The sequence below is a fragment of the Leopardus geoffroyi genome, chromosome B4 (genome assembly GCF_018350155.1).
Source record: "Leopardus geoffroyi isolate Oge1 chromosome B4, O.geoffroyi_Oge1_pat1.0, whole genome shotgun sequence".
NCBI lineage: Eukaryota > Metazoa > Chordata > Mammalia > Carnivora > Felidae > Leopardus > Leopardus geoffroyi.
The window spans coordinates 35,712,740-35,736,096 of record NC_059341.1 but is presented as its reverse complement, the minus strand read 5'-3'; the positions used below and the strand labels follow the sequence as shown (position 1 = coordinate 35,736,096).

The window sequence follows — 23,357 nt, the reverse complement described above, 5'->3', positions numbered from 1 at the left end:
GAATAAAACCTGTCTTCTGGACAGCATTCTAGAGATTTTTTATGATCTAAGAATAAAAACAGCTATAGAAATGCAAAGCTTTATTTATTACTAATATTCAGCAGAGACTAATTCCCATATCGACACTTCTGGGCCTTAACAACTTGGCAAGGGCTCTTCTGACTCCCTCCAAGATTAAGCTCCTCATCTCTGTGAACATAAAATCAATCTGCTATGTAGCTTGAAGAGTCTTTGTCATTATGCCCCTAAAGAACCTAGCACCTCTCTTCAGAGGCCAAGGGAAAGCTTTAAAATCTTTTGTAGACTTCTTCTCAGCATGTTTTGCTAAAAATGACAAAATGTTCATTTGGAAGCATAGGCAGGCATATTCGGCTGGTTAGGTCCAAAAGAAATAACAGGAGCTGGGATAAACGAAGTGTTACTGGAAATCTGGGCCATTTGTGGACTCCTAGAACAACTCGCCTCTAGAAGCTAGCTATAAATATCCTTAGAAATAATTTCCCTTCAAAAGCCTTGGGAAAACATGCCAACTGGATTTTTACAAATGAAACGTTTACTTTGGTAAAAGAAAACCTCCAAAGGCTAGGGTAGGTCCGCGTAGGTTAGTATGTGGGGTGACACTGCCACCTGGTGGCTGGCATGAGCTACAGCACAAGGAGCTCAGCAACAGGGAAACCACACTCCCCGCGTTCAAAGAATAACCAGAGCTATTAATAAAAAAGAAACCAAGTTTCCAGAACAGTCCTTCCTACTGAGAGGCTACTTCTTGTAGAATTGGCCCCATGCCTGCAAGGACAAAATAATTTAAGCTTGGAATTTACTGTGTGATATGAGCAAAAGACTTCTATCTGCTCGATTCTTAGTACAAGGTGTAACCAAAGGATGTGATTAAAAAAGAGCTTGACTGAAAAAAATTCTGAAATGTTTTAATTCATATCGTACATACTTTTTTTTTTTTCGTACATACTTTTAAAAAAGGCGGAAACATTTAGGGTAACACCACTGACGTGAAAGAATCTTGAGCCACAGGACCTTGAAAATCAGTCTGAAAATGTTTTGCTTTCACATTGTCTTTTTCATGGCTGCTTGTGTCATGCTGAAGAGATAAGCTTCGTAGATTATATTCAAGAAGTTGTCATCGTTCTGGAAAACAAAATCAAAAGACCCAAGGGAATGTGATTTATCTGGCAGGAACCAAAGGCTTCCTCTGTCTTGGAGCTAAACTGGCATTCTGACACTCAGACACTCCTCTCTGCCTGTCTGCTCCAACGGCTGGTGGTTTTTCACTGCACACGAGAGTGTTAAGTGGGACTGGAGGCCTGACCGAGTCAGCTGCTGGTGTCCGACAGTCATATGAGAAGTAGCAAGTGCTCAGTACCTACAGCACGGATGGGCAGCCCAGCCACATGGCAGTATGGGATGAGGGTCACTCAAAAAAAGCCCGGGTCTGTTTCAGGAAAAGATACAGGTCCTAACAGAAGGCTGGAGTGGGAGGCAATGATCCAGGTCAGTGGTCTCTTTGGTTAGGAGATAGCTGGGGCTTCTTAAAGGTTCTCCAAGTCTCCCACAATATATACACTTTATTTCAACATTAGTTAAGATTTACTTGCAACATGCTTCATTTATATCATCGAAACTAGCATAATTCTCCCATTAATTATGGAAAGTTTTTGGTCTGGGTGAGTGGGCAGCAGTTAGACTGGCAGTCTCTGGGCTCTACTGCCTGGCTAGGACTGAGGGAGAATCATGGGTCTAATCAGTGGTGCTCTTTGTTTTTAATTCTAGAGACTTCTCCCTCCCACTCAAATCCTTTAAAGCTTTAGCAATTCACCCACATTTCACATTCCCCCTTCATTCCCTCTTGGCACCCCACGCACATAGTGTTATTCTCATGCAATGAAAGAGTGATTTCTCCCTGTTTTTCCTACAAAGTAGCCACAAAGTCCCTGTGCGTGAGACTGTGTCCTACCAACAGGCAAAGACTAAAAACAGTCTGCATGTGTGACTTCCAAGAGTCCATCAGGAAGATGATGTCTACATGGGGAAAAGTAAAGTGTATGCAGAGAGTGGACGGATCATAATTTTCTACCTAGCAACGTACCGGGCCTGCTCTAGACTTTTGCTGGAGTCTTGGCTCCTGTACAATTGGAACAATGTTTTTTTAAATGGAATGAACCAGGAAAAAAATGTGAAACTTCTCAATTTAAGTTTTTTTTTTTATTTATTGCACATAAAAAAGAAGTTTATAGATGTCCTAAGTCCTCATGAACTTATGAGTGGCTTGAAAAGGTGGGAAATATTTTTACCCTGATATTTGTTTATGGATTATATGGATCAGCAACTCATTTGTTGCTGATCTTTAGTGGGCTGCTATTCTGCTTTCACACTTGGACACTGATTGCTAGCCCTCTCTCCTTCCCTTCCCTCCAAAATACGTGACCTTTAAAAAATGTTTTTAATAACAGAGACCACAGGCTTTTTAACTAGGACGGAACATCTGTGGAGTGCTAGCCAGCTCTCTGAAAGTCTGCCAAAGCTTAAGTAAAGTACCACAAAAATTTTCTTAAAGACTATATCAAAGACACCTAACTATGTTAACTGAGGTGTTTGAAGTCTGTCTGGATAAAAGTGTTCCACTTTTCAAGGCCTAGCATATATTTTTGGGGTATGCTTCACCTGGTAGACTGCTGAACGGCCTCCGGAGGCCCATCCCTTGCAGTCCCATTACTACCATGGCCCCAGCCCAGTGCAGCAGGAAGGAGCACTCTGTAGCCAGACTGTGGTTGAATCCTAGCTCTGCTATTTCCTAGCTGTGGCCTCAGGCCAGTCACTTAGCCTCAGTTTCCTTGTCTCTAAAATAGAAAAGATAACAGGGTTGTTGTAGAAGGATTAAATGAATTAATATATGTGAAGCATTTAAGACAGCGCCCGGCACAGAGCTCTCTACATGTGGCCACTGTTATGTTGTTACCTCACGAGCCAAGTGAGACAAACGGCTGACAAAGAAGTCCCCTCCTTCTATCCTGTCCTATCAGTAGGTTTCAAAATTATTTGTAAAATATGCCCTTAGTAGTCACAGCCATTACTTGCTTCCCTACCTTTTTCCTCCTTCTTCAACAGTCCTTGTGAACCTTCCCCTAAATGCTGCCACTTACTCAAGATGGCTCTCACCTCCATGTCCCCATGGTGAGCTTTCTGGGCACCAGCCAGCACCTACAATCCTCCCAGTGGCTGCTTAATTATACAGTATACGTTTCTTTCTTTTCTGGCAGGTGACAGCTTGGAGGACTTAGTCAATACTACAAAATCCTTGATGGTCTGAGACACCCAAAGTCCACAGCCAGTATTTTGAATCTCACCCAGCTAACTGAGCATGGATGCCATTGAGGTTTAGGTTGAATTGTTACATGGTCCTTTTATTCTTGGGGAGTACTAAGTAGGCATTAGCTAACTGAGTCTTTATCTCAAAGTGGCAACCAACAGGTCGGCAGGGAAAGGGAAGAAGAGAGACGACGTGACTCTCCTACCTGAATGAGGTACAGCAGTGCTTCCTGAAGCTGGAGCTTGGTAAGTGGGCTGCTGGTGACTGCAGGGGGTTCTGGGGTCTGCAGAGGCAGGAGGAGGCTGGTGGAAGTGGCAGCTGGTTCTTGGCTTCCCAGAGGCAGGAGCCCACTGTCCCTCTCCTTTGGTGGGGCACAGGTGGGTTGTGTGAACACCATAGGGGACATGAGCAGAGAAGGAGCCACTGTAGCAAGGACGCGCGGAGGTGAGATGGCCTGCTCCCAGCAAATACACACAGAGGGCAGGAGTAAGTAGCAACTCATTGAAAAGAAAGGTAGACAGATAAAGAGGCCCCTCGCTGGCAAGAATGGATACAAATGAGTTTCAGTATTAATTACTCACAACTCCACTAGGTGGAGGAGCCTGTAGGAGACTGACTCCTGCTCAGTTGTCTCCATATTTTCCTTTGTCATCACTAAGCTGCTCTGGCAGTCTGCTGCTGTGACTATTGTTCCCACTGCATATAAAGCTCATCCTCTGAGTAATATTTTCTGCAGTTTACCACCATCACTTTGCAGCATGCATTTAGGACTGCTGGTCTCTTCCTCAGGGCTAACTGGCCACTACTCTGACCTAAAGGTCCAGCAACCCACGTGAGTTGTTACACTTGCTGGGGGCACACACACATTTCTGCTCCTGATTTCTCTACGTGGAGGAACCTTCTCAGCCTCTCTCCACCTGCTCATGATTTCTCACTAGGAGGGAGACATGCTTATTAGGTTCACCCCTCCTAGTCCCTCCCTGATAGGATCTGCCAGCTCACGGAGAGCATCCAGCTCAAGTATGGGGGCAGGAAGGGCCAGTGGTGCTCAGCACTGCCAGTGACTTATCTGTCCAAGACAGTATGTCTACCTCACTTGGCTAAACACCTAAAACCAAGTTTTCCAACAGCTTTTCCAGTTATGCAAGTGACATTTTATCCCTGTCTGATGGACTCCTACAGCTAGCTCTCATTTGTTTCTAAGGCAGGTGAGAAAAAATGCCCCAAAAGAACTCACGAGAAGGGGGCATAAAGGCTGATAGTCTAGAAGCTGCTGTGACTTTTATAATCACTCCCTCAGTATCTTTTTGGGCAGAAAGAAGCCTGGAGGAAGGCAGGTTGTTTGTTTTCTTTAACTGTCCCTATCTGCCATCGTGAGGAGAGGAGCTAGAACAGATGCCACCCACAGTGCAGGTCCCGGCACCCTTAAGGAGAATGCAGTGCAGGCTGACGGATGCACACTGTCGTGATCAGCTCTCCACACACGTGGGCACTGAAGAGAAATGAGAATTGTGCCCACTGAAGTTGATGTCAAACTATTAACCCCAACTTTTCTAGCGTCCCATCTAAACCACCAAGAGAAGCAGGTATCAAAGAAAGGGACACTATCGCACTGAAATGAGGAGGGGGGTGGGTAACAATCGTTTCTTTGAGATTGTCATAAATAATCAACAACGCTTTGACTCAGGCTGTCATGTATACAAAGACTTATGCTATGTGACTGTGATCTTTGTTTTCAAAAAGGTGAAGGACTTTTGAGGAACCGTTGTAAGCTACGGTCCTGTAAGCAGGACAAAAAGACCAATGCTGACATCTGTTAATGAACAGAGAGAATATCCTAACTTTTTTATTTTTTTAATTTTCTTTTTTAAAGTTTATTTATTTTTGAGAGAAGGAGACAGAGCATGAGTGGGGGAGAGGCAGAGAGAGAGAGGGAGACACAGAATCTGAAGCAGGCTGCAGGCTCTGAGCTGTCAGCACAGAGCCCGATGTGGGGCTTGAACTCACAAACTGTGAGATCATGACCTGAGCCGAAAGTCGGATGCCTAACTGACTGAGCCACCCAGGAACGCCAAGAAATGTCCTAACTTTTAAACCCAATGCCTTTTCACTGAATTTGTACCAATCCAAATGGGAAAAAAAAAAAATCAGAGGTCTCCAGATGTTACTCATAGGTGATGAAACAGCTGTGGTTTTCTCACCACTCCAAGTTACTGATAAACTTAGAACTGCCTTTCTCAAAGGACAGAGTATTTCTGAAAGTATTTCCTCCTGTCTGACACTTTGTGTGTGTGTGTGTGTGTGTGTGTGTGTGTGTGGAGTTAGATGGCATACTCACTCCTCTCTCAATCTTCATTAAGCTATACCAGCGATAGAAATAAAACCAGCCTGCACCTCTGAGGTGGTGAGTCTGCATGCCTTATCACTCGTCACACACCTGCAGGTATGTACCCACAGGAAGCACGGTGCCCGGCACATAGTAAGTGCTCAGAGGTATTTAGTGAATACATGGATAAACAGTAATGATTTTAAAATAATCAGAAAAGGTCGAATGTTTGGCATCTCACAGTATTTCAGAGCAGACAGTAAGTATCCATGATCAAAGATTAGGGGGTTCTCTGCACGTCCGTGTTGTTTTCCGTGTTCTCGTGCTTGTGTCAGGCCTTATGACACTGTGAAGATTTAACTGTACAAATAAAGTATCTCTAAAAGGCGGGAAGCCCCCAGATGGCTAAGCAAAGAAAGGATGCTCTCTCCAGGCAGAAAGTTATGGTGATAATCAGATGCACAGATATGGCGCTCAGTGCCCTGCTCTGCACAGAAATGTCCCTAGAGCACAGAGGCTGATGCCAAGCTTCACTGCAGTAAAGCAATACCACCCCCACGCCCCCACCCCTGTAGACACGCACCTGAAAAAGAGGAGTCTGCTTTTCTGTGCTGGGTGTCTTGTCTATCCAGGACTCCAAGGTCTTCCCTGTCCTAGAGCTCTGGGTTACCACGGGGAATTTCGCTGCCAAAGCCGGCCGGTTAGATGCGTGCAACTGCTGCTCCTGCTGTACAATCTGAAGCTTTTTCAGTAACTCTTGAGGGGAGATCACTCCAGAGCTGCTCATCTGATTGCCAGAGAGGGGGAGTGTCGGTCTCGGGTGTGTTGACTGCTCTTTTCCGTGAGCCTGATGTCCTGGTGTCTGAGGTGGAAGGGAGCCATTGAAATACCCCACCTGTGCCTGCACCAGTCCCCTTACTGGAGCGCCAGGGGTGGCAGCGGGGAGAGTGGTACTGAGGTTTGGGGCAGCTGAGCCAGCAGGTGCTGGTATACTAGGCTCATACTTGTTCGCTGACCTTGGGGTGCTCTGAAGCTTCTCCAACAGGTTCTGAGTTCTGGAAGCACTCTGTACATGACAGGAAGTCCCAATGCTATGGGGAGACCCTGGCTGGACAGGTCCCAGAAAAACCTCCCCAGCAGAACAGGTATTGCCATTTTTGCAGGGCCGGTTTTCAGGCAGCTCTGACAATGGATGGAGGTCTGTACTCCTGACCATGAGTTTCTGAATGGCCGGACAGAGCTGTTTCTCGAGGGGGGGTGAGTGTCTTCTGGGTTCCTCATAGGAGAGAGAGCGTACAACCCCCTGCCTGACCGGAAGTTTCTCCTGCTGCTGCTGCTGCTGCTGCTGCTGCTGCTGCTGCTGGTGGCGGATAGTCTGTGGGGACCCCACAGTTTCTTGACATGTAGATTTGTCCTGCTTCCCAAAGAGAGCTGTCAAGGACAAGTGTTGTGGTTCAGGGTCTAAGGTCTGGAAAAAATAAAAATGTCTGAAAATGGTTCTATAGACAATTTGGTTATATAGGGGGGCTATGAAACATAACTAACCTCACTGATGATTTATTCTATTTACATAGGATCAATTAGAAGGGATAAAAAAAACTATAATTATAGTAAATTTTACAAATTTAAGACCTCCTTTTAAGGTCAAAAATTTTCAGTATTCTTCTCTACCACCCCTGAGATAATGGTCATATTCTAGCATCTGTTGATAAAATAGGTCCTTGATGGGCTTGGGGTTCACAGACAGGGGACCAGTATGGTACAAACTTATATATACTAAAAGGGAAATAATCTCTTCAATAGGAAGTCTGCCTAACCCTGCAGAGTACAAGAAGATGCTAAGAATGCACAGGAATGTGAGGATTTTTGTAGAATTATAAATTTAGGACTGGAAAGAAATCTAAGTCATCTAATCTAACTTGACCCTTTCAACTATATACCAGTAGCTTTAAAACAATCATCATGTGCATACATACTATGTGCCCTGGCCCGATCAGTCACAAAGCTACCTCCTTCCTGCTCTGTATCACCTCCTGCTCCTTCTGCTGCTTCCTGTGTTGTTGGACTAAGATAACATGAGCTTCATTCTAAAGTTAACATATTCCAGTTTCTCTATTAAAAAAAAATTTCCATGGAAGGCAAACAAAAATAAAAGAAAGCTAAAACATAATTAGAAAAGACTTATTTTTAAAAAAAATCAACATGAGCCTTTCATTTAGCCATTCTTTATGTCTTTTGGCTCTATATTCATTTTCAAAATTGATTTAAATGAATTCCTTAAAAACAAACAAACAAAAAATACCAAACCTTTAATGAGGAATAACCATAGGAAACAGAAATAGCCACGTCACATTTGTAATCAATAATGGGACTTCCAGATTAGCAATTTTGTTAATGCTGCACTATTCTGAAAAATATATGTACAAAATATGCCATCATATTTATATATTTAGATGCAAATGCCATGACAAATCATCAGGTCTACAGGGGAATCGTATGCCCCTCCTCAGAACAGGAATCCATTTCTGTACACTCAGTGCCCAGCGCCACACCCAGTATGGTGGAAGTGCTCAGAAATGTTTAACTGACTTGTTGCCTTGGTGTCCTTCCCTCAGTAGCCTTGGGAAGCCAACCACCTACCTCAGAAGAACACGGGCCTGCCAGGTAGTATTCCTGTCAGCTCTGACAATGTTACGAGTTTGCTGTTTTTTAAAAAATATATTATCTAAGGAGTTCAAGTCCACAAGAGATGAGCACAGATTATGGTAAATGCCAAAATTAAAAATTTCAACCTGCTTCTAGGAAGAATACATTAATAGTAATTTTTTAAAAATCTTGAATTTGAAATCTCTATTTCTTGGGTTTACCTTGAAGCACGCTTGAATAGTACCAGGCTCTCCCTTGACTATACTCTGGGTCAAAGTTCTTTAAGAATTCTAGAGAGACATGGCAAATGAAAAGCACAGGATTTGTACCTGGCTGGGCCGAGGTATGCGCTGTTGCTGGTTTTCACTAGGCTTCACTGGAATTGGTTTGATGAGATTGGGGTTGTCATAGATAGCAGATGAACTGGTTATCTGTTTTGGCTCAGAACAGGTTTTACACTGAAATGGAAAAAAGAACCTTATTTTTGGTGAAAAAGAAGTTTTAATCTTTTTAAAAGTACATAACTTGTTGCTCTTTATTTTATCTAATTGGTAGCTATTTTTTGATAAATTTTTGTGCAAAAAGGAAAATTACTTTATCTCCTCTGATATGAGCTATATTTGAGTATAAGTCAAATTCCAATTTAATTTTTCTTTGTTGTACAATTTCAATGCCCTAAAAATATTACCAACAGTGTCAGTCTGCAAGACCCAGAGACTCTGAGATACCTAGATGCTTGAAAGGCTATGGATATGCTTAAGAAGCAATAGTTTAAAGATACAGAGTCTAGGAGCACCTGGGTAGCTCAGTTGGTTGAGCACCCGGCTCTTGATTTCAGCTCAGGTCATGATCTCACCATTGTGAGACTGAGCCCCAAGTCACGTTTTGCACTGAGTATGGAGCCTGCTTAAGATTCCCCCCCCTCTTTCCCCCCCTCCCCCTGCCCCTCCCCCGCTCATGCAAGTATGTGGACACACTCACTTGCTCTCTGTCAAAAGAAATGGAGAGAGTATCACTTACTTAACCATATGCTTATTGTTGTTTGCTTACATTATTTCACACTTTTCAACATGGTATAATAAAGATTTTTACTTGTGGAAAAAAAAGAAATGGAGAGTCTAATGCTTTTCAATGAAAACAGTGATAGAAACAATGATTTATTATTTTTAAATTTTTAAATGTTTATTTATTTTTGAGTGAGAGAGAGAGAGAGAGAGAGACAGAGTATGAGCCAGAGAGAGGCAGAGACAGAGGGAGACACAGAATCCCAAGCAGGCTACAGGCTCTGCACTGGGAGCACAGAGCCCTATGCGGGGCTTGAACCCACAAACTGTGAGATCATGACCTGAGCTGAAGTCAGACGCTTAACTGACTGAGCCACCCAGGTGCCCCAGAAACAATTCTTCAAATGCCATGTCTGGATAACTGTATGGTTTATTCACCCATTAGCAGTTGACTTAAAACTGGGGAGTTGCATTATCAAAGTAACCTTTTCGGTCTACAAACCAAAAAGTAAAACTGATTCAAACCATTGATTTAAAAACTGCTAACATCATCTTTATTTAATAAATGACGTTTTACATAAACAGAATAATTCAAATCTGAGTGTTCTGAGCCACTCACTACAAATTAGAATTTCACAGAGAAAGAGACAAGAGACAAGACTCATCATTTCAAATACTGAATCATTATCATACATTAATCTAACCAACCATGCAATTGCTAACACAGTAGGATTTATAACACCAAGAATACAGCAATGATGTCAGTATCTACCTTGTTGAAACACCAAATAAAACTGAACATAAAACCACTACCTTCTATTCTATATTCTCCATAGCATTGCTAGTTTCAACTGTCAAGGCCTCAGGCCAGAAAATATCTCACACTGTCCCTGACATGGAATGAGCTATAAAGACACTCTTGTCCCTCAAGAATCTAAGGTATTTTACAGTTATTGGGTTGTATTTTCTAATTCAAGGATGTAAGAGTATGGGGTCAATTACCACCATGTTCACTTGGGTTTGTAAAGTTAATTGTACATAGGACCTATTTTCTTCCAAGAATCCTATCAATAATTTGGTATTTGGCACTAGATTGATTGGGAGGTGAAATCCCTTTGAGTCAAAAAATGTTATTTTTAATTCTTAGGTGAATGCTGGTGGCTGCATGGACCAACTGGCCTGGCTTTCCAAGGCAATAACCAACACAAGACAAGAATACAGCCTGAGCTAGAGTCACTTACAAAATGTTAGCATGGAAGCCTAGAACTTCTGCTTGCTATGTAAAAGAAAGAGGACACTCAGATTACTTTCAATGAATGACCGTGTCTGTACTTTTTCATCCTCTCTGTTCAGGGACCTTGAATTCAAACAAAGAAAAACAGATTTTCCCCCCACCTTTGCTATACACATATCTGCATGGGCCGAGAAGCTGCTGTTTCTTGCTATGCATAAGCCCCAGATAGCCTTTCTAAGTAAACTGCTATAAGCTGTCTTCTGTGTCACTATCTATCCATCACTGAAGCCTTGCTTTCATGTAAAAATTGTTCTTTATCAAATTGCTCAGAATTAAACATCATCTGCCTCAATAGTTCGTAGCTCATTTTCCAGCTGTTTAATTTTCTATGCTTCTCTCGACCCAAATAACTCTATGATACTTGGAAAAAAACACAGAGCTGGAAAAAGTGCATAATGGATTCTCCATAGAGATCCTGAGGCACTTCTTTAAAGCCTTAAAAACTATGTCACATGATCTCATTTTCTCACACACAAACACACAAACATATGTACCCATGCCAAGAGAAAAGCCTGGAAGAAAATATACTGAAAGCGTTAAAAGTAGACATCTTGGGGTTATAGGATTATGGATATTTTTTATTTCCCTTTTCTACTTTTTTGACTTTCCTCATTGAACATCAAACGACACTTAGTAATTTCTTCAATTTTATAAATAAATCACAGTATATTAAAAGAGATTTATTAATTCTTGCCTTAAACCACAAAACACAACATAGTCCATTTCTGCACACTCAGAACTTAACTATGCAGCCAAGGATCCTTTCTGGCCCTGGTTCTTTTTCTTACTGAGCGTTGGTGGTTTTACTGTATTGCTCATTTGCATATCAGCTAGAAGTCTAATAGGAGGTAAAAAGAGATGAAGCTCAAATTAACATCATGCTACTTTACAGCAGATTCACAGAAAGTTGTTGCTTAGGGGAAAAAATATAAAATATTGGCCAAAATAAGGTTTTTAAATTATTTTATTAACTTCATGTAAGTAGTTGCATCTGATGTCAGTAGGCTTCACTTTACCAACATCATGTACCTCTAGCTCAAAAGTTTTCCTCCTCTTAATTTTTGGGATTTTCAAGAATTGAGTAATTTTAAAGTTGGGAAGCATCCCAGAAATCACTGAGTTTAATCCCTACCCAGAGAAGTGAGATTCTTTTCTAGTATCCTGGTATGTCATCATGTGGTTTCTTCCTGAATACTCCTGGTGATGGGAGAGGCACTTCCTCACACGAGAAGTCCGAGGGAAATCTTGTTTTCTTTCTCTTTTGCCTCTTTCTGTGTTCCCCCTTTCCTGTACCTCACAGCCATTTTACTCATGATCTCCACATGTTCTGAAATGTCTGTGTGTGGGAGAGGAGGTAACACAAACACAGGCAAATATAAAGCAGGTTTACACAATGCAACGGAAGTTCACAGAGGAGCATATACATCAGGTTGTGTAGATCAGAAATAACAGGATGGACAAAGACCATTTGAAATGGGCCGTGAAGGGCTAATCATACGTTGGCAGGTAAAGAAGGAGAGGGGACAGCATGGGAAAAAGGCATGAAGACACTTGCAGAAAGTGACACTGTTACTCTGTTTGGTAGGAATTTCAAATATTTGTGGGGGGTGGTGGAGTAGAAGGTAGTGAGATTAGAAGGATAAACTGGGGCTATGTTATGTAATCCTTGGAGAGTCCAAAGGTTCATATACTAGGCAACAAGAAACCAGGAAGAATTTAGACCAGAGAAGTAATGTGATGATTCAGGTGCTCCTGGGTTACATCATTGGCTGTTAATGACAGAAGGAATAATTTCTTCTGCTTATCACACAGTTGGAGCAATTAACATTATGCATATAACATGTTTTTGGGTTTAGAGAAAAGCAAGTCTATACGCTGATTAAACATCTGCACCTCATGTCAACACTATAACAACCAATATGGGGGGCATAATGATGAATAGAACACTGTTTTGACCTCAACAAGTTTATTATTTTTATTTTTTATTTTTTTAATTTTTTTTCAATTTATTCTTGAGAGAGAGAGAGAGAGAGAGAGAGAGAGAGAGCATGAGTGGGGGAGGGGTAGAGCAAGAGAGGGACACAGAATCCGAAGCAGGCTCTAGGCTCTGAGCTGTTAGCACAGAGACCAACGTGGGGCTCGAACTCACAATCTGTGAGATCATGACCTGAGCCGAAGTCGGATGCTCAACCGACTGAGCCACCCAGGCGCCCGTAACCTCAACAAGTTTATAGTGGTAGAAGTTGACTTAAAGGTAACAAACGAGGAAGAACAAAATAAGTTCTAAATAGTAACAGACTGCTGAGTTCAGTAGAAAGAATAATTAATTTGAATGAAGAGATCTGGGAAAATTCCATGTAAAAGTGGAATTTTAACTGGGCTTTGAAGGATATGTAGATTCTGAAGGGCAAACAAAGTGAGGGGAAACACTGCAAGTTGTAGGTACGGTATAAAGTGATAGCCTACATGACATCTCCAAAACCACGTATGAGTGTTTCTGTGTGTGTGTTCTGTGTCCTTTGATGAGACAGTCAGGTATATAAGAGGAGACACTGGAGAGGCTCAGGAAACAAAATTACACTCAAAGGTCCTAGAAACAGGAGGCACAGGACGCCCCGCAGGGCCAACGGGGCAGCCTCAGGGTGGGCAGGAAGCAGAAAGCGGGAGCAAAGGGAAAGCCAAGACTAGAGCCTCTGCTGGGGTTTCTGCACTTTAGGACTGGCTAGTTTGGATAACTGCAGTATGTTCTACACTACAGAGTGGTCCTTAGTAGCCTAACCTGGCTCTGAAATGATTAAGGCAGAGGAATATTACCTCCTGGGGTGCTGGGGCCAGATCCAGGAGGGATGGCTCTAGACTGGTTAGTGTGCATGTCAAAGGCATCCTCTGACTGGGCCCTTTGCTAGTTCTAAGAATTGGCTAGCCCAAGGAGGAGGATTCTGTCCCCAACCAGAAAACTTTTAAGATGTCAAACATCATAAAAGAAAAATAACACAATATATGTGTTTGTGTATGTGAATGTGTGTATGTGTGTGTATGCATATGTGTGTGTGTATTGAGGAGGGAGGGAGAAGAAAGAAAATAATTTTTGTTCAATATTTGCATTCATTATTTACTGGCCATCGTTAAGCTGTCCTCACAGAACCTAAGTTCCCAGAGGGCAAAAATGTCACCTTTTAAGATTAATCTTTGGTGTGCCTAACATAGTGCAATTAGTAAAGTATAATGAGTTGACAGTTGCCAAGTCATTAGGATATCTTTCAATGGCTGTTAAAGAATTAAGCAAAACACAAAACTAATACAGAAATAGTTGTTACTGACTGAATCTGGCATTTTAAAGCATCCTCTGTCCAGACCCTCCAATCGAAGGATAATGAAACTGTGGTTAATTCAGATTCTTATTCATTTGTATTCATTCCCTCAACAATCATTTATTTAGCACCTATGTGCTGGGAGCTCTGAAGGTTCTGAAGATAAATGAAGGATGTTCTTAGTACTCAAGTAGCTCACAGTCCAACAATCAAGAGAAGGTCAACCATCAAGTCAAAGGGATGCTAAAGAAATTCGGTCTGTTGTCCTTTACTATGTACCCTCCCCTCAGGATTTTTCTGAGCTTCCTTGTTGTGTCATTTAAGTTGTTTTCTACCTGCCCTTTCCCCCTCTTCCCTTTCATTTTCTGTAAACTATAAAGTTTAAGAAACCTCAAGACTTAGATTCAGGATCTAATGACATGTAAGAACATTTTGAAGTGGTGCTACATGTTTCTGTTTCACATTATATCACATTAGGAGGCACGTGATGTCTGGTTATCTGACTTTTAAAGGCACTGATCAATGGATTCAGATGGTGGCAGATTGATCCTTCCATGGTCAAGTTTCCATCAAACTTTCTCATAATATTAACATTACTAATGACAATTGCTTGAATCACTTATTTTACTATGGTGATTTTAAGTTCTATCACTTCATCTGCATTTAATAGCTGGAATTCTTGGTTGAGAACTTTCCCTCCTAAACCAGGATTATGAGGTTACTCTGAAAATTGGTCCCTGCTGGGCAGGCAGGGTAAATTCTTAATTCCTTCCCATAAACTACCAATTATCAGAGGAACGACTTGGTGTCCTAATACCTCCAAGAATAGCCAACAATTATTTTTTGTTTTGTTTTATATTTTTAGTCTGCTTGCTCTCTCATCACCACGAACTCACAGATTATATATATGCAATGTGTTTCAATCCATTGTAGTCATTCTTGTTGATGTTAGAATTTGATGTTTTGGTTAGCGGTCCCTTCACGTTGACTTCTGTGCCCCTTTCGCATAACCCTATTTGTTTGATTTTCCTATCCCAGACATGGGATATAGGAATTGGGAATTTCTTCAAAGAGCCCTGATACCTTTTAGGAGGGAACAGTATTTAGAAACAATAATCTTGGGGCCAGGGGTGCTTATTGCTACTGGGTTGTCACTTATCTCTAGGTCTCTTCAGGGTAGAAGTTAGTAACTACATATTTAAGAAACCAAATATGAATTAATTCTCACACTTCTACTTAAAATTTAACATTATATGACTTTAACCTAATATTTTTCTCTTATACAAAGGTTTTGTTCTAAGCACATAAACATATTCATTTATTATATCCATGACAGCTAAAAAAATTACAATGCCAATATTATTATTAACAATAAAACCACTGAATGAAGTTTACAATTTCTTTGCAGTTCTTTTTGTCCTTCAAATATAATGCTCTAAGGGTCCTTATGTCCTTTAAATATAATGTACTAAGGGTCCAAATATGGGGCTCTGAAGTCACTCTAATTTCTTTTCTAAGTAGTTATAATATGATATTCAGTTATGTACATTATTTCAGCTGGTTTCCAAATCCTAGGTTTTAGTTATCCTTTTTCCCTAATTTTCTTTTTTCCTATGTTTCTAGAGAGTGTCAATCTTTTACTTCTCAATTTTTATAAGAGCAGTGTATAAAATAGGGAAATTAACCCTCTTCCTGTTGCTTAAATATAAATGTTTCTCAGTTTTATATATCTTTCCACTTTTTAAAACCAGGCAAAACATTTATTTTTTGATTTTTATATAGCTGAATTAATTGCTTTTGGGTTTTAAGATATAGTTAGGAAGATTTTCCCTTTCCAGATTACAAAGAAATCCATACAAATTTTCCTCTGGTACTTGAATGGTTTTTTTTTACATTTAAATTTCTAATAATTTGGAATTTATCCTGGTATAAGGGACAAATCCAATTTTGTATTTTTCCAAATGGCTACCACTTGTTCCCATTTCATTTATTTAAATATCCACTCAAACAGTTGATTTGAGATTTTCATCTTTATCTTCATCCTAAATGACATCCTAATGGGGGGTCATTTTGGACTTTCTCACCTGTCCCATTGGTCTCTCTGGCTGTTTATGCATCGATACCATCAAGACCATAGTGTTTTATGTGCTTAGGTGTTAATGCCTTAATATTCAGAGTTTGCTGCCCCTTCTCTCCCAATAGTGCCCTTCTTTGTCAGAGTTTCCTCTGCTTTTCTTCCTGTATATTTCTTGATGAACTTTACAATCAACATGTCTGGCTCCAGAAAAGAAGAAAATAAACCAGTCTTTATTTGTTTAGGAATCATCTAAAATTTACAGACTAAACAGAAGTGAAAGCTTTAAGTTTCATCTTCTTATCCAAGATCAGGACATATATTTCCATTTGGTCAAGTCTATTTTTATGCCTTCATACAGGTTTTGCCCTTTCCTTGTTACCTTTATTCCAAAGAATGTTATATTAATAGTTGCTACTGTAAATGGGGTCTTCTAGTAAACCTTCTGATTGGGTACTATTTGTATATATGAAGCCTGCTGATTTCTTAGGCTACCTTTTAATCCACTTAAAACAAACAGTCTTCTTTATCCTGCTGAAAGCAAATAAAGACTTAACTTGTCATACAATTTTGTTTGGTGGAAGGAATAGCACTAAGCCTTTCCCAACAAGCATATTACCACTGTAGGATTTAAGTATGTTTCACAAGGGAAGACAAAAACTCACCTTGGTGTATTCATCTTTGGCCTTGGTGAGCATTCGCAAGATATCTACTTCCTTGCCCTCTCCTGAATTGAGGATCATCGGGGAGTTTCCTGCTCCAGCTCCCTGATGGGCTTTCAACTGTTCATACTGAGTTAGGCTAGAAAAATAGAGGGGAGAATCCACAGAAGAAAAACGAACTCAACACAAATGGCTTTTAAAACCATCCAATTCTCACCCAGTTGTTTTTGTCTTGTTATAGTCATAGTAGAAGTAAGACTGCTTAGGAATTGAAAGAAGAAAAATAAGAGTGGAGGTCCTGAGTACAGTGAGTACATAAATGAATCCAGAGTAGGGGTGGGCAAACTATGTCCTGCAGGCCAAATCCGGCCCACCACCTGTTTTTGTAAAGTTACAAACAGACACACTGTTACTGTATCACTTAGCTGCCTCGCACAGTAACTGCCGAGTTGAGCAGATGTGACAGATAACTATGGCTTTACAAAGTCTAAAATACTTGTTTTTTTGTTTTGTTTTGTTTTTCAGAAAAAGTTTGCTGACTCCTCATTTAGAGCATTTGACAGGACTCATTAATTGCTGAGGAAACCCAATTTAGAGTTCTCAAACACTGAGCAAAAGGCATGGCATATCAAGATTTCCACCCCCCCACCCCTTGTTTCAATATGCCTTGAAGTCAAAGCAAAATTGATTCCAGCAACTCAAATCCTGTAGTCCTCTGGCAGTTTATGAACTGTGAAGATTCCACTCTAGAAGAGGGGCATTACAACAAACAAACAAACAAACAAACAAATGGAGCAATGTAGAGTGTCTTCTGTTTTCCTGAAAACAATACAGAAGGGAGACCAGATTGCTCCTATGTGGTGCTAGGTGACACTGAGAAAAATACTTTTCCTTTTGTGTGCTTGGACTTTCAGCTCAAATTTTTATAACTGCCATGTCATTTATGGTAAAAGAGATCTGAGAATTTACTGGGAGATTTAATTCTAACTGAGGAAGGGCTCGGAATCCACACATATCAGCTGCTTATTGCTAGTCAACAATCAATTTCCTGCCCCAGCTGTTAAGTAATTACTGCAGAATGCTAACAATTTTAACATGGCCTCTTGGCTGAGCCACAGGGTATTTTTTAATCTATATAAAATCCTGCTATTATTATCCATTGCACAGTTTACAATAACATGAATGTGTTAGGAACTAGTTGTTATGGTGGTAAATACCAGTTTGAGCACACTTAATCACCATCTGCAACTTGAGCTGGTTACCTACAATTAGCTATCACAAGCTAGATTTTCAGAAATCTATTTATAAAAAAGTGTTCCCCACATTTCGTTTTGGGGGGTCACTTTTAAGTCATTTCCTTGCCTCAGGATTTAAAATTGGAAAATGGTTCTTTTACAGATGGAGATGCTTTGTCAAATCCATGCGGGCAGCAGCCATACTGTGTGTTTGGCGAAGTCCAGTCACTGGCTGCGATACGGCATGTGTAGGAAATTTAGTTCATTCTGAGGCTTTAAACCATCCCCATAAAGCAGGGAAAGAACTGCCTCCCAGTGAGCAGCGTCGGGGCTCAAGAACCAATCACAGAATAGACAGCATGCTTACCTGGGCCTTCCTTTCAATGCAGTCAGGGGAGCCAAGAGTGGGAGTCAGACAGTGATTTAAATTTCCCAAAATGCAGATGGGACAAACCACAACGTATCAAGAGATTAAAAGAAAAAGAGACTAGCTACAAAAAAAAAAAAAAGACTGTCTACTGATCACTAAACTAATATTAACCCAGATATTTCCAACAAGATTGAAAATAAAGTCTACGTACTCAATAGCATTTGAGATGTGAGGAAATTCTGACCTCCCATAACCATGGGTATGCAGTTAAAGGAAAGCGTTTAGGGCAGGAAGGAAATGGAAGATCTTAGAGGATGTGTAGTGGCCTTTAAAATGGCTCAGAGTGTTCTTTTTACTGACAGCTATACTGATAGCGTTTCAAAGAAAAAAACTGCTAATTTGCAAATGAGTAAAATATTGAAGAAAACTGCCATCTGGAACAATTCATATCATCGATATTTCACACATGCAAAAAAAAAATGAGGTGAACTGTTCTACCTACTGAGGAATCTTATCTAGTGAAAATGTAAAAATATGTCTGTTTTTCATCTAAGTAACAGTAAATGTTTTCCTAACCACTGTGGAAAGGATTGCTGTGAGAGAGATATTCTGTTAAGAGTATAGTGTAGTCATACTGGGAAACACAAACAAAAGCATCATGTCCTGAAAAATACTTAGCCTTTCAGCACCTACTTTTTCATAAGCTCTGCAATTCTTTGGCATTCTTCCTTATCATAAAACCAAATTCCATAAATGGACACTGCAAAAAACACATCAAACAAATTATGAGCACCTTCAAAACTACAAAAGGGAAAGAAATTCCCTTTCCATCTTGAAGAAAATACACACTTACAAATAAATGAAACCAATCACTGGAGTTTACGCTTGAAAACCTAGTACTGGAAATTTCTAAGCCCACAGAGAAATCTGTAGTGGTCTTAATGCGTGCGCAGACACATATACATACCCCCAATAAAGTATGTTGCCCTTAACAATATAGTACCTGAACATAATGGGCATCTGGCAAATGCTTCTTAAATGAATGAATACAGGCTGAAGACTAAACTCCTGGCTTTGAAGCATCATTGTTTCTAGACTCCATCTGCACATTTATATATGTATTTCATCTTTAAGTATTCAGAAACCTGATGCACAAATTAGGCCTAGAAATCTCTCTCCTTCTCTGAGGAATATGTTAACTGAAAAACTGGCTTTGTAAGCTGTAAGTTAAGAAAGAGTACAGAAAAAAATAAAATTCAATAACAAATCTCTGCCTTCAGAATGTACAGAAAACTTACAACTGTTGAAAGATGAGATGTGACTATGTCTTAATCATTTAGGAATGAAAGAAAAACGTAGTAAGTTGTAGCTGCTATGAATTCATCTAACAATTTTCAAATAAACTGTATACCTTAGTATGTGCCCATTTACATCATTTTTATAGCAAAGGCTAAACAGTTCCAAAGTACATTTATAAAGATCTAGTTAAGGATTTGGTGGTATTTTAATCATATAAATAATGCATTAACTACAGATACATTTAAATAATCTTCATTGAAAATAGCAGCAATGTTACGATAGAGCAATGAAAAATAACAAAATATTTTTTTAAAGGAAAAACTTTAAAATTTAAACGTTCAAAACATTTAATTATATACATATTATTTGGTCATTAAAACAGCTGATATTTTAACAACTTCTTTTCCCCACCCGTCTGACCAGTGCCTCGGTGTGGGATTTCTGCTTCTTGTCAGTAATGATTCAGATACAAAGCTTCAGGAAATTGCTCTTTAGTGCTATTTTAAACATATATTTTTTAAAAGGAACCCTATAAATCTGAATTACTGACTCGCCATAAGGTGGCAATGAGGTTTTAAACTTTTTATATGATTAGTGTGCCAGGAATCTTTATCTTACCTACATGTGAAGAGGAAAAAAAAAAAATGGAAAAACCCTCCAGCATTTTCCTGAACAGGACCATTTTATCCTCCTAGAAATACATACACATATTTCTCTTTAGTACATTGATAATCTTTTGAAAAAAGAACATCTGAATTCTGAAGCTTATGTGCTGAGAGAGCCTCAATACTGAAAAGAAATTCTTTCATCTCAAGATCATTAAATGTGTATCTTAAAGCTTTTCACTCAAGGTTCTTTGCAAATCCATCCACACTAATGTCCTATTCTGATTGCCTACACAGATTCCTATACACTCACCCATTGAGCCTTGTGTCCTTGTAAACAAAAGTGCATTAGGTCACTGACATTCAACGACAATAAATCTGAATACATTTGTGTGTTGTGGCAGTTTTAACTGTAGTTATAAAACTAGGAGCCTGGTCTATTTTTTGATTACAGTGAAACCTTCCTTTTCTTGGAGACTGGGTTTCCCAAAACTATCAAAAGAGAAAGGTGGTAGCAGGGGAGAAAAACACAGCACAACTAAGAAACTCCAGGCCCAATGGCAGAGGAAAACGAGCCATTTGTGTCTCATCTGTAGAATGTATTAGTAGAAATGTTTTGAGTGTCATTTTTTTTGTTTGATGTTACACATTTGTGGCATTTGACATAAGGATTAGGTTTTCATAAGAGTTAGATGCCAAGGAAACTGTTGATACAAACAGAAAAGCAGTCTGACAATGTCATTACCATGAGGTAACTGAAATGTAGATTTAGGAAGGAAAAATGCTATGAAAACATCTTGCAGATGCCAAAGCAGAATGAAGGGAAGATCAGGTCTGTAATGACTATTTAAGACATGGTGGAGGTTTCTTTAGGATCTGACCATTTATCTCTAAAACAACGGGACTTCAAAATTAAAATGGGATCATTTTGAAATAGCACTTTTCATCCCAGTTAATACTTAGTTTGAACATAAAATTTAACTAGTCGGTGGAGAAAAAAACAGACCGACTAACAGTCTTGGCTACTGAAGGGTAACACTGAGATAAAATGTAGAACTGGACCTAAGTTTTTTTCTTCTTAAAACAGTTTTGCAACTTGAGTTGCATTCCACCAGGAAAGGGCCAACAGTTACATGAACGTGCACATTCCAACTGAAGTTTTCTGCCTCTTAGGCCCAAGGTCTCCCAACCCCTGGACAAAACTATCACTCTTCCACACAAGAGGCTATATCAAAGCAGCTCGTGCTGATATATAAAAACCAGAGACCAACATGCCTCAGGGAGGTGATGAGCTGACAGGCTGACAGAAACCATTAACTTCGCATTTCAATCCCAGTTTTCTTGTACAGCCACTGGGGGAGAGGCCCATCCTTATGTAGGCAGTGAGTACAGCAGGCAAGACAGGAAAAAATAGGTTGAAAAGAACCAAAAAAGAAGGTGTGGTTTCTTGAATTCTAACACTTAAAAAGGAATCACCGGGACCTAAATTTGCGAGGTGATACAGCGGTGTAAACTTGTAGAACAATGAAATGGGAATGACTTCTGGGTTTTAAGAAATTACAAGGAGAAAAGCTCATGAGGAGATTTGTTTTAAAAAACTGACCTATTAGTCCACATCTGGACATCCACCATGCTTCGAGCCTTTGTTCAGCCTGCTGCGCCTGCATACCAGCCGCTTCCCAGGCACCCTTCTGCCGACTCAGAGGTGAAGTTTAAGGGCACTTTGGTGCATGAAGCTCAACTCAACTGTTTCTACATCCCTCCTGGAGGTAAGTAACCCAAAAGTGGAGTAAAGGCTAGAAAGAACACGTTGAAGTTTACTCTAAAATATCCTAATGACATCTAGAATGTGTGATGTAACGACTCATCTTTTTGGCAATCCTCTTCGTATTTAATGCAGGACTTTCAATAGCACAGTTGTGAAATTTTGCTGAAAACTGTACTGTCCTGGTCTATCTCATGCTTTGGAAAATTTCAATTGAAAAAAAACAGTGTTTGAAGCAACAGGCAATGTAATATTGCCTTCACCTATCTATTTAAGCAACAATCTTCCACTTTCTTTTTAATTCTGCATGCAAGATTAAGGAAAGTAAAAATTCCCCCATTAGATTTCATGTCTGAATATGTAGGTACACACAGATGACAAAGAGAGCAAGCTGATTATATCTGATAATGGTATTTTCTTCTCTTTAAATTTCTTCAGCAGAAAAATTGAAAGCTGATAAAAACTTAAGAGTGTAGTTAAGAGGTCATTAGAGGCAATACCAAAGATCCTTAAATGCACTCTTGGATTCATATTAGCATGGAGCATTAGTTCATTCTGGATGTTCTTTGGGGATTTACCTCATCTGGTTTATGTTCCTAACAAGTATTTCTATACAGGATGTTCTTTTAAGCCATATATCATTTGTCCCATGTTTTACCCTAAATATCTTTCAACTCCAAATCATGAATGATAGTGTGCAGTCGTCTAATAAGGATTCATGCTAATATTTGTGCAACTTCAAAATATAAGGCATATTTCCATATAGTTAGGAAGTAGATAATTCATAATTACATAGGTAAAGTTTAAATAGGCATGAGAAGGATATCTGATTTGGTAATGCTCTCTTCTCTTTCTCTCCTTAATTTTTTTTTAATGTTAATTTTTGAGAGAGAGAGACAGAGAGAGTACGCGAGCAGGGGAGGGGCAGAGAGAGAGAGGGAGATGCAAAAACTGAAGCAGGCTCCAGGCTCCGAGCTGTCAGCACAGAGCCCAATGCGGGGCTGGAACCCACAAGTCGTGAAATCATGACTTAAGCTGAAGTTGGACACTTAACCAATTGAGCCACCAAGTGCCCCATTCTCTCTCCCTCTTTAATAATTTCATTCAAAAGCAAAGGGATATATGCTTCTTAGAATGCAGCAAAGAAGGCATTTAAATTCTCTTTTTTAACTAGGAAAGCTATGGAAATGTGGCAGTGTAAATTACATAAATCTCTTCTGCGCAGTTAAGGATAAACCAAAATTTAAAATTCCTTCAAACCCCATTCCTTTCACCAAGTCTTTTCCAAATGAGTGGAATAACCCCAATGTAAGGACCAACATCTAATCGATGTAAACACTTGTTTTTGAGACTTTGCTCAAATATCATGTTTCTTGAATCTTTCTGTAAGATTGGCCACGTTGACGATGACCTGTCACTGGTATTTGGTGGTAAGTCTGCACAC

General features: G+C 39.9%; 2 protein-coding genes across 2 annotated transcripts in view; one reads left to right on the top strand and one right to left on the bottom strand.

The window, feature by feature from the left end:
- Positions 1–910: 910 nt before the first annotated feature.
- DCP1B (decapping mRNA 1B) overlaps positions 911–23,357 on the bottom strand; it is a 60,001-nt gene continuing 37,554 nt past the window's right edge. The window contains exons 4-9 of the mRNA XM_045465362.1: positions 18,938–19,004; positions 16,643–16,778; positions 8,624–8,752; positions 6,232–7,116; positions 3,528–3,776; positions 911–1,143 (exon numbers count right to left, since the gene is read on the bottom strand). Coding sequence (XP_045321318.1) covers positions 1,063–1,143; positions 3,528–3,776; positions 6,232–7,116; positions 8,624–8,752; positions 16,643–16,778; positions 18,938–19,004 — 1,547 coding nt within the window. The 3' untranslated portion in view covers positions 911–1,062. The remainder of the gene's footprint in view (positions 1,144–3,527; positions 3,777–6,231; positions 7,117–8,623; positions 8,753–16,642; positions 16,779–18,937; positions 19,005–23,357) is intronic.
- Positions 21,827–23,357, top strand: part of CACNA1C (calcium voltage-gated channel subunit alpha1 C) — a 757,779-nt gene continuing 756,248 nt past the window's right edge. The window contains exon 1 of the mRNA XM_045465322.1: positions 21,827–21,917. The gene's annotated coding sequence lies outside the window, so the exon portion shown is untranslated. The remainder of the gene's footprint in view (positions 21,918–23,357) is intronic.